Source organism: Tasmannia lanceolata, unplaced genomic scaffold (genome assembly GCF_043159265.1).
Source record: "Tasmannia lanceolata isolate RefF3 unplaced genomic scaffold, GAP_Taslan_0.1 ptg000037l, whole genome shotgun sequence".
Taxonomy (NCBI): domain Eukaryota; kingdom Viridiplantae; phylum Streptophyta; class Magnoliopsida; order Canellales; family Winteraceae; genus Tasmannia; species Tasmannia lanceolata.
In genome coordinates this window covers 14,254,511-14,266,205 of record NW_027518714.1, presented here as the reverse complement: position 1 = coordinate 14,266,205, position 11,695 = coordinate 14,254,511, and the positions used below count along the sequence as shown (strand labels likewise).

Sequence of the window (11,695 nt, the reverse complement as noted above, 5' to 3'; positions counted from 1 at the left end):
AATGTCATGTTGTATTGTGAACAACGAACAAACTAATTCATGATGTAAAGCCGGTGAGAAGAGTATAATTCAACTCGAGAGGGGCGCATTCCTCATTCTTCAGTTGTCATCCCTTTTTCCTTACGGGTGATGCCAAGTCCAGAAAGAACAGATCGACTCCCATGAATTTAAGCATTTGTGAAGGATTTTAGTAATTTTCCTAACAATTAAAGAGCATACCAAACTCGCAACTAGAATTGAACTATGAGAAGTCCACACGATTTGTGTAAAAGTTTCAAACGACAAATTGAACCCAAAACATGATAAAATGTGGGATCATGAGGCATCTGTGTATTCAATCCGATTCCAAAGTGTCAATGGATAATTTTGGATTGTCAAAATGCAGCTGTGAAATGACCAGTTACTCCGACAGCTGAGCCGTTGAAGGCGGCGTTATTTAATCTTTTATACTTTAACACTCCCCCTCACGTGTAGCCCCTCTTATTTTAGGGTTGGCCTACACATGGCACATGGTGGCCCCTCTTTTGGGTTTTGCCATTGCATGCGGATTTTGCTATCAAGGAGGTTTGAACTCAGGCATTTGCTCTGGTACCATGTGAAATGACCAGTTACTCCAAAAGCTTAAGCTGTTGAAGGCGGCGTTATTTAATCTTTTATACTTTAACAGCAGCCAAAGCAATCGAGAGTCGACTCAGAGGAGTCCATGATGACACGGGAGAGTTTTGAAACTATGGTACCATCTTGCCCATAGCACGCAATACATATCCACTCTCATACCCCCTTGATCGGAAGATCACGTACATTTGGCCAGAAGTTAATGGAGTAGTATGAACCTCTTATCCAAAGTGGATGGCACGTGTAAAAAGGCTATAAGTTCCTCCCAATGTCTTGCAATCTGACCTTCTATTTATGTTGAATTAATAAAATATATTTAAAATAAGATAAATTTTTTTTAGGAAAATCGTGGCCGCATATTTTTTGGGACCTTTTCTTCGTTGCTAAATCTTGACCGTCAATTTAGAAGCGATGAATGTTCAATGACCGCTGTTTTGGAATAGAGTACTTTATTTATAATAGCAATAAAAAAGGGTTAATGTGTGCATCACGGGTAATGCAAGGCCCTTTAAACCTTTCTCATATCAGGCTGGGTCCCACCCAGTCACGGGTAATGCAGGCCCCCACTTAGGACAGTAATGCAACGGGTACACGGGGCGGTTCTTCCAAGGAAAGCTTAGAGGCGAAGTTTTAAATGTTCATAAAAGCCGAGGTTTTCTCTTTCTCTTGTGTGAAAATCAGTGGAATTGAAGGATTTGAGGAGGATGGATTTGTGTAGTTTGCCAGAAGGTTGTATTTCTCAGATTATATCACTCACATCTCCTAAAGATGCGTCTAGATCGTCGGCCGCTTCTTCCATTTTCCGATGGGCTTCAGATTCCGATGTTGTTTGGGATAAATTCTTACCGTCCGATTACTCAGAGATCCTCTCCAGGTCAGTTTCTCCGGTAGAATTTTCGTCAAAAAAGGAGCTTTACTTTCGTCTCTGTCATCCCATTCTCATCGACGAGGGTAAAATCGTAAGTTTTTTTTTTCTCCTGTCCTCCTATTAGGAACTCTTAGATTAGTGTCTGAATTTCTATACAAGGGTGAAAAAAACCATATACTTCAAATGCTTAAGCTGTTAGAGGAGTTTTATAAGCAAAGGATGATCCAAACCGTCCATTTGATGGGCCCAAAAATTATTTCTATAGGATCATCTCAACCCTCCGATCTATATATTTCCGTAACATGCAGTTCCTCTATAGATCGGAGGGCTAGGATAATCCTATGGGAATGAATTTTTGGGCACAACCATCAAATGGACGGTTTGGATTGCAAGCCGTACAGTACTGTTTGAAAAGGCTGGACTATATGGGCTTACACCATTTAAAATCACACTGTTAAGTTGCTGTTATTTAATCATTTATACTATTATCACTCTCGCTCACCTCTGAGGCAATAGCTCTGATACCATGTGAAACACAACCAATTACTCCAAGAGCTTAAGTTTTTAGACTTGGTGTTATTTAATCATTTATACTTCAGCAAGAAGAATTCTGATTTTTAATTTAGTGTATGATTCTTGAACAACAGAGCTTTTGTTTGGAGAGGTCGAGTGGTAAAAAATGCTATATGTTGTCTTCAAGGGAGCTTTGTATTATATGGGGAGATACTCCGAGGTATTGGCAGTGGATTTCTCTACCTGAATCAAGGTCAGTTCTTTACTGAATTTCGTATTGGTAGATAATGCCTTATATCCCATTTGACAATTTCTCAAAACTGCCAACTTTGCTTATTGTTGCTTAATATATGACCTATATAAACTTTATATTTTTTAAACTTGAAGTTGGTATAGCCAGCCCTCTTTGCTCTATGTCACCCATCTCTTATATCTATGATTTTTCCATTGGGTCTTGCGACATTTCGGTGATTGTACAAAGCAATGAAAAGTTCTAAATACCATATAAAATGTTGGATATTTTCAAAATAATTTATTTTTAAAGACTTTTATTCAAACAAACACTTCTTTTTTTCTTGTTTTTGTGAAATGGTATTTTCATTAAAAACACACTTTTGTTGTGAAAGGGTATCTTGTCTATTCAGAAGACACTTGTTGTAAAAGGGTGCTTCATGTCGTTTTATTTTCTTAGGGTCTCATTTCAATAACAAGCTTGAGAATGGTCTACGGCATTGTTTCAAACATAGTTACCAGGGTGGGAAACGAAACGGGAAACGCATGAAAATAAAATATAGGGAAAATGAGAAACGAGAAAACGATAGAAAAACACACATGAAACACAAAAACACTAAATATGTGGTATTGTACATTTAAATTTTATTAATTTCAAATTTCTATTTGAATTTTTCTTATTCTTATTTTTATTACAATATATGTTATTGTTTTCTTGTTTAATATCCATTCCACAATTTTTTATGTGTTTTTTCCAAAATGATTTTCGTAAAGTTCCACACATGTTTCCTACATGTCTCCAAAATGATTTTCGTAAAGTTCCACACATGTTCCCTACATGTCTCACATACATTTTCTATGAATGTTGCATACGTTTATCGTGCGTTTCACACATGATTTACATAAGTTTCTCATATATTTCCCGTGCGTGTTTTGGAAACATTTGTCCAATTTTTTTTTTATCATGTTTCGGAAATATTTCTGAAACGCGGGAAACATGTTTTAGGGGAAACGAGTTTCCCACCTACAAGAAACACGTTTTAGGGAAAACAGGCTTCCCACCCGCCCAAGGAGTTTCCGGCAACTATGGTTTCAAAACACCGATGTGGGTCAAAATGGGGCCAAAGAAAATCGTAGTTGACTCGACATGATGCGGTTGAGTGCTCGATTGATGCGATCATATTTCAAAAGAGTCAAAGGAATTTTGATTGACTTTGTGGGGAACGACACGGATTTGGACAAGAACACGGCCAAATTAAAAGAGAATTGAATTGGTACAAAGAAAAGACAAAGCCAAGTCGAAAACAAGAATGAAGATACAAGAATTAAGGAGGGAGAGAGTCGTAAAGAGCGAGAGCGTCCTTGGACTCCATCTCTCGCAAGGCAATCAGTGATGCAATTGTGCTTAGCATGTCCTCTTCTTGTTCATGATGGTGGGCCAACACAAGTGATCCAAAGGCTAGAAGAAGGCTCGCCTAGAAAGTCAGTTACGTTAACTGTTCTTTGGCATTAGAATAAGTGCTTTTGAAAAGCACTCAGGGTAAAGTTGTCATTTTTTATTTTCATTTGTTTTTTTTTTTATTCGGTTGTAATTGGGGGCTACATAAAGCCTTCCCAGTTCCCACCCAATTTTCATTCCAGGCCTTGTATTTTTCATTTGAAACATAGAAGGAGTTTTGGAGAAGGAACTGGTGTGAGATCAAGGAGGAAACGAGCTGGATTTCAAAGCTATCTTCTTGTCATGTTCATCTTTATGATTCAGCAGGGTTTGTGCTGTTGAAATGTGAAGCTTGGTGTCTCCACTCCAAGCTATTGATTTCATTTTGATTCAAAATCTTCGAGTTACATCACAATTGGTAAGATCTTTCCATTTGTTAGTTTAAATCCCTTTCAAGAGTGAATTTGTGGAAAAAATTAATATCAGAGAGGGAATTAAGCGCCTTGGATTGTTCGATTCTGGAGTTTCAAGAAATTATGAGCAAGCAGCTCATCTAGATATGGATTTGATGCTTTTTCCTCTCTAGGTCTGACCTAAAAACTTTTCTTGCTGAATGATTGGAACTAATTCTGGAATTTTCACCCGTTAAAATTTGGTAGTTTGAGTAGATATGGTTGTAGCAAGACCAATTCAGTGACTTGATCGAAGAGTGAAAGGCTTTGCTCAGATTTTCTTGGCAGACGTTTTTTGCAAGATGCGTTTGAATGGATTAATTTAAAACTCTGTGAATTTCCAAGTATGTTTGTAAGCATTGGTTATTTCCAACTATTAAAGCCTAAGAAGCCAAGTCTCTTGCACTGAATCAGCATTTACAGCCTTTGTTTTAGTCTTGCTTGTTTATTGTTTGATTATAAGTGTGAAAGAAGGCATTCTTCTTTCATTTTAATACTTCTCGATGAAATGAATTGTTGACCTGTTTGGTTCAATGAGACTCAATAATCAAACTAGACAGAGTTACTCACAACCTTCTTTTGTTTGGGGAATTGTTTGATCAAAAGCCTCATCCACCATTCCATGTATAAGAGCTTTTCATTTCAATCAGAGCCATGAAGGATTTTAATTGCATGTTGCTTTGTTGATCGAATGTACAGCCCATTGAATACTCTGATACTGTTTGGAATTTAACTTTAGAGCTTTAGTCAACTAGAGACTCCTAAGGCAGATATTATTGGAATTTTGTTTAAGATTAGAATATTATTTCTCGGGATTGGAAGTGTTAAAAGTCCCTAAGAATTCAGTCGTTTTTCAATCACCAAGTTTTCAATCTTCCCCTGCATCAATCAGCCATATGATTAGCGGAGCGCCGAACATGACAAAGACCCCGAGAAGCAAGCCATCCAATTGAACTTCTCGTCAAATAGGGAATCAAACTGCCACCAGTGAGAGTTTTGGGCTTTATTAAGCCACCTAATAACATTCATAGAATCTCCTTCTACAATCACATTAACCACCCTGTCTCTGGCTAGCAACTTCAATCCTTGATGGGCCGCTTCCAATTCCGCTTCCGTTTCATTGGCAATATTGATGGGGCCGGCAAAGGACCACACCACCTCTCCATGAAAATTTCTCAAAAGACCGCCAGTGCCTGCCGAGCCTGGATTGCCAAAGCTTAAAAAAAAAAGGGCCGCCCAGTGCTCGAGGCTACCACTATTGTGGGGTCTGGGGAGGGCTAGATGTACGCAGTTTTACCCCTGCTTTGCAGAGAGGCTGTTTCTGTGACTCGAACCCGTGACCGCTAGGTCACAATGGAGCAACCACCCGGATTGCCAAGGCTAGAACCACAAAATTAAATTTCACACCTCCTATGCCTGTTTGTTTTGGATTTTGAGAACTGATTGTGAGTCCAAAACTGATTAGTGGACGTAAATTTTGAGTCCAATAATCAGTTTTACTCTGTTACATGCTCTCTGTACTGTATTAACTATTAATTAAGTTGCTGCTATCATCCTTGCAAGAAATTGTAGTAGATACCATGCTTTTTTTCTAGAGAATGGCCACATTTTCTACTATAGTTACTGTAAAGAAAACTAGCATTTGATGTTTGGAACAAATTCTTTCGTTGATGTGATTTGGTTGTTTAGTTTTTATTGTGAATTTTAGTTCTTAACGTCTATGGTCTGCTGGGAGAATGTACATGCAAGCTCATTGTGGAATGTGGCCTAGTAGTAATATCATTACCAGACGCAATTGCATATGCAAGTCCCAGTCATGTTCTTCTCTGTACAGGTTTTCAGAGGTGGCTGAGCTCTTGGCCGTCTGTTGGTTGGATATCAAAGGAAAGATCGACACTCGAATGCTCTCCCGAAAGACGAATTATGCCGCGTATGCCGTTTTAAAATTCCAACCAAATATATATGGATTCGAGGTCCGGCCTGCAAATCTGTCAGTTAAATTAGGAGGCCAGGAATCCGAACGCAGTGTTATTCTAAAACCCAACACTGCTCGAAGGTCTCGTCGGATTGGTGCAATATCTCGTCGGCTTGATGCGGTGGATCGTCTTATTGGGTGGCGTCAGACACCGATATTAAGTGCGAGATCCTACGAAGGACAGGTTCTGCGTGTGAGAAGTGATGGGTGGATGGAGATTGAGATGGGGGAGTTCTTCAATGATGAGGGAGATGAAGGGGAGGTGGAGATGAGTTTAATGGAGGTGAATGGTGGTCAGTGGAAGAAGGGGCTTATTGTTGAAGGAATTGAAATAAGGCCTAGAGCATAACTGAACACCAGATGTTGTTTCTTTGCGGAGGAGATCTATGAACATTATTACTGTTCTTAGTAGTGTTAAATTCAGTTTCTTTTTCCGGGACTAGTTCTGGTTTTAATAGATACCTGCTTGCAAATTCTGCAGATTTGTTCATTGATAAGCATAAAACAATCGTTTTTGCAGGCCTCATCTGATAAGTCCTTCATCTTCTGAATATTTTTTAGATTTTGGACTACTGCGGTTATTTCCACAAACTTAGCTGAGGACGTGGTCCGGTTATACAATGTATAGAATCAGCTAGCAGGGTTTCTGTTTGGATGCATGTTAAAGTAGTAAGTAGACGGAAAGTAAAATGACATCATAAGTAAAAGGAAAGTGAAATGACATAGTCTTCCAAAGTTTGTTTGGATGCATGAAAAAGTGGGCAAATAAAAGTAAAGTCCACATTTTCCATTTCATAGCTTCATTTGGTTACCATGTACTATTCTCCTATACATATGGCAGTGCTTGTTGGCTGTAAATTTTCCAAATGCAAGATATTGTTTGACTTTCCTCTCAAATCAAGAGAAAAGAGAAAGAAAAGAAATGGAGAGAGTAAAGAAATAGGAATCTATACTCCCTTTCTTCTACGTCTATATTAGTATAAAGTAAAAGTAATATCCTATTTACATTCCCTTTCCTCGATGACACAGAACGTAAGATGAACAGTGTATGACAACCAAACATATGCAGGAAAATGACATCATTTTAGTTGGGAAATGATATCAGCACAACCAAGTTTTGTTGTTTGTGCAGCTCTAGCTTGTCTTTTCTTTTTGAAGTGGCTTTTGAGTACTTTTTGGGAACTGGAATAAACTTCTGACAGGTCTTTAAATACTAGAAAATTTGACACAGGGGGGACAAATAAATGACATAATATCAGAGGGGTCAAGTATTTGTTGAAAATCACAGAAGGGGGTCAAAACCCGGTTAACGAAAATTCGAATAACTAGAATGCCCCTCTGCAGAAACAGAGTGATTTGACTTAGAAAAATAAAAAACATTTAAGTTTTCCCTCTTCTCTCTTCCCTCTTCTCTCCTCTCATCTCTGTTTTATTTTGTTTCGTCCTCTCCTCCGGCGATCTCTACGGCAATCTCTCCGGCGATCTCGACGAAGGTGAAGCACGTATCAAACCTCGCATTTGAAGGAAACCCTACCTGGTACGTCGTTTCGTTCCCTTCCTTTATTCAATCTCTTTTTCTTTCTTTTTTTAAAAGGAAAATCAGGTTGAGAGAGATGCAAAAGGGGGGGGGGGAATCCTTTTTCAACCGTTTTTCTATGGCATTTGAGTTCATATAGATGTCAGTTACTGCATTTTCTCCTACAGAGTAAAAGTAGTTGTAAATGCTTGTAAATGCTGTTTGTTGCTGCTAGGGTTTTCTGTTTTAATTTGTGAAATGGAGAAACGTTCTGCTGTTTTTTTATTCTAGGGTTTTATTTTGTACATTAATTTGTGAAATGGAGAGATGGGATTTCATTTCATATATGCGTATCCACCTACAGAGTAAAATAGAGTTGCATGCTATGGTATTTGTTGATGCTAGGTAGGGTTTTATTTTTTTACGTTAATTTGTAGAATGGAGAAATACGATTTCATTTCATGTACATATCACTTACCGCATTTCCACCTACAGAGTAAAATAAATGCAAATGCTCGTTTGCTATTTGTTTATGTTAGGCTTTTATTTTTACAATTTGTGGAGTGGAGAAATGGGATTTCAAAAACACCTTCTTCAATAACCCCTATATTGCCCTTCAAAACCCTCTTTAGGTACTAGTAACCCCACATCGGTAGCTGAAAACCCATGAGAAGCCCCCCTTAGGTACTAGTAACCCCATTTATGTAGCTGAAAACCCCTGAGTTTGAATTTGAGGACCATCTTCTGGATTCGATGGACCCTCCATGGATTCTTCTTCTACCCCATTTGAGGGCCCATAATCCCTTCTGTAATACCATGCACAGGTCCCCTATATTGCCCATGAGAAGCCCCCCTTAGGTACTAGTAACCCCATTTTTGTAGCTGAAAACCCATGACTTTGAACTTAAGGACCATCTTCTGGATTTATGCTAGGGTTTTATTTTTTACGTTAATTTGTGGAATGGAGAAATGCGATTTCATTTCATGTACATATCACTTACCGCATTTCCACTTACAAAGTAAAATAAATGCAAATGCTCGTCTGCTATTTGTTTATGCTAGGCTTTTATTTTTACAATTTGTGGAGTGGAGAAATGGGATTTCAAACACACCTTCTTCAATACCATGTACATAACCCCTATATTGCCCTTCAAAACCTTCTTTTGGTACTAGTAACCCCACCTAGGTAGCTGAAAACCCTTTTCTGTGAACTTGGGGACCATGGTGGGCAGTTGATGGCCCCTCTATAGGGACTTCTTCTACCCCATTTAAGGACCCATAACACCTTCTTCAATACCATGTGGAGCTCCCCTATATTGCCCTTCAAAACCCTCTTTAGGCACTAGTAACCCCACCTCGGTAGCTGAAAACCCATGAGGAGCCCCCCTTAGGTACTAGTAACCCAATTTATGTAGCTGAAAACCCCTGAGTTTGAATTTAAGGACCATCTTCTTGATTCGATGGACCCTCCATGGATTCTTCTTCTACCCCATTTGAGGGCCCATAATCTCTTCTGTAATACCATGTCCAGCTCCCCTATATTGCCCATGAGAAGCCCCCCTTAGGTACTAGTAACCCCATTTTTGTAGCTGAAAACCCATGATTTTAAACTTCAGGATCATCTTCTGGATTTATGTTAGGGTTTTACTTTTTACGTTAATTTGTGGAATGGAGAAATGCGATTTCATTTCATGTAAATATCACTTACCGCATTTCCACCTACAGAGTAAAATAAATGCAAATGCTCGTCTGCTATTTGTTTATGCTAGGCTTTTATTTTTACAATTTGTGGAGTGGAGAAATGGGATTTCAAAAACTCCTTCTTCAATAACCCCTATATTGCCCTTCAAAACCCTCTTTAGGCACTAGTAACCCCACCTCGGTAGCTGAAAACCCATGAGAAGCCCCCCTTAGGTACTAGTAACCCCATTTATGTAGCTGAAAACCCATGAGTTTGAATTTGAGGACCATCTTCTTGATTCGATGGACCCTCCATAGATTCTTCTTCTACCCCATTTGAGGGCCCATAATCCCTTCTGTAATACCATGCCCAGCTCCCCTATATTGCCCATGAGAAGCCCCCCTTAGGTACTAGAAACCCCATTTTTGTACCTGAAAACCCATGATTTTGAACTTCAGGACCATCTTCTGGATTTATGCTAGGGTTTTATTTTTTACGTTAATTTGTGGAATGGAGAAATGCGATTTCATTTCATGTACATATCACTTACCGCATTTCCACCTACCGAGTAAAATAAATGCAAATGCTCGTCTGCTATTTGCTTATGCTAGGCTTTTATTTTTACAATTTGTGGAGTGGAGAAATGGGATTTCAAAAACACCCTCTTCAATAACCCCTATATTGCCCTTCAAAACCCTCTTTAGGCACTAGTAACCCCACCTCGGAGCTGAAAACCCATGAGAAGCCCCCCTTAGGTACTAGTAACCCCATTTATGTAGCTGAAAACCCATGAGTTTGAATTTGAGGATCATCTTCTTGATTTGATGGACCCTCCATGGATTCTTCTTCTACCCCATTTGAGGGCCCATAATCCCTTCTGTAATACCATGCCCAGCTCCCCTATATTGCCCATGAGAAGCCCCCCTTAGGTACTAGAAACCCCATTTTTGTACCTGAAAACCCATGATTTTGAACTTCATGACCATCTTCTGGATTTATGCTAGGGTTTTATTTTTACGTTAATTTGTGGAATGGAGAAATGCGATTTCATTTCATGTACATATCACTTACCGCATTTCCACCTACCGAGTAAAATAAATGCAAATGCTCGTCTGCTATTTGTTTATGCTAGGCTTTTATTTTTACAATTTGTGGAGTGGAGAAATGAGATTTCAAAAACACCTTCTTCAATAACCCCTATATTGCCCTTCAAAACCCTCTTTAGGCACTAGTAACCCCACCTCGGTAGCTGAAAACCCATGAGAAGCCCCCCTTAGGTACTAGTAACCCCATTTATGTAGCTGAAAATCCCTGAGTTTGAATTTGAGGACCATCTTCTTGATTCGATGGACCCTCCATGGATTCTTCTTCTACCCCATTTGAGGGCTCATAATCCCTTCTGTAATACTATGCCAGCTCCCCTATATTGCCCATGAGAAGCCCCCCTTAGGTACTAGTAACCCCATTTTTGTACCTGAAAACCCATGATTTTGAACTTCAGGACCATCTTCTGGATTTATGCTAGCGTTTTATTTTTTACGTTAATTTGTGGAATGGAGAAATGCGATTTTATTTCATGTACATATCACTTACCGCATTTCCACCTACAGTGTAAAATAAATGCAAATGCTCGACTGCTATTTGTTTATGCTAGGCTTTTATTTTTACAATTTGTGGAGTGGAGAAATGGGATTTCAAACACACCTTCTTCAATACCATGTACAGCTCCCCTATATTGCCCTTCAAAACCCTCTTTTGGTACTAGTAACCCCACCTAGGTAGCTGAAAAGTCTTTTCTGTGAACTTGGGGACCATGGTGGGCAGTTGATGGCCCCTCTATGGGAACTTCTTCCACCCCATTTAAGGACCCATAACACCTTCTTCAATACCATGTGGAGCTCCCCTATATTGCCCTTCAAAACCCTCTTTAGGTACTAGTAACCCCACCTCGGTAGCTGAAAACCCTTTTCTGTGAACTTGGGGACCATGGTGGGCAGTTGATGGCCCTCTATGGGGACTTCTTCTACCCCATTTAAGGACCCATAACACCTTCTTCAATACCATGTACAGCTCCCCTATATTGCCCTGCAGAGTCCCCCTTTACCTACCAGTAACCCAATATAGGTAGCTCGGAACCCTTGAGTGTGAATTTCAAGACCACAGTTTCTAGTTGATAGGCCTTCTTTAATACCATGTGGAGACCCATGTTCATTGTTAAAGCAGTCATGGTTCACTTGTTTTATCTTCGATTTCATTTATTAAATTATTGGTCCAATGGTGGTCATTGAATTCCAATAGCTAGTGCTTATCTGCTTTCTTTCTCAAAAGGTCTGATGCTATGAGTTTTTTTTTTTTAAGTCATGTGAGCTAATACTCGCCTGATGCCCATGTGGATCAGAATTTTAA

General features: G+C 39.3%; 1 protein-coding gene across 1 annotated transcript; it reads left to right on the top strand.

Moving 5' to 3' along the window:
* Nucleotides 1-1,180: 1,180 nt before the first annotated feature.
* On the top strand, nucleotides 1,181-6,616 carry LOC143861835 (putative F-box protein PP2-B12). The gene is made up of 3 exons (XM_077372775.1): nucleotides 1,181-1,574; nucleotides 2,131-2,249; nucleotides 5,952-6,616. Exons 1-3 carry the CDS (start codon nucleotides 1,320-1,322, stop codon nucleotides 6,439-6,441), a joined length of 864 nt encoding a protein of 287 aa, XP_077228890.1. The 5' UTR covers nucleotides 1,181-1,319; the 3' UTR covers nucleotides 6,442-6,616.
* The last annotated feature ends 5,079 nt before the right edge of the window (nucleotides 6,617-11,695 follow it).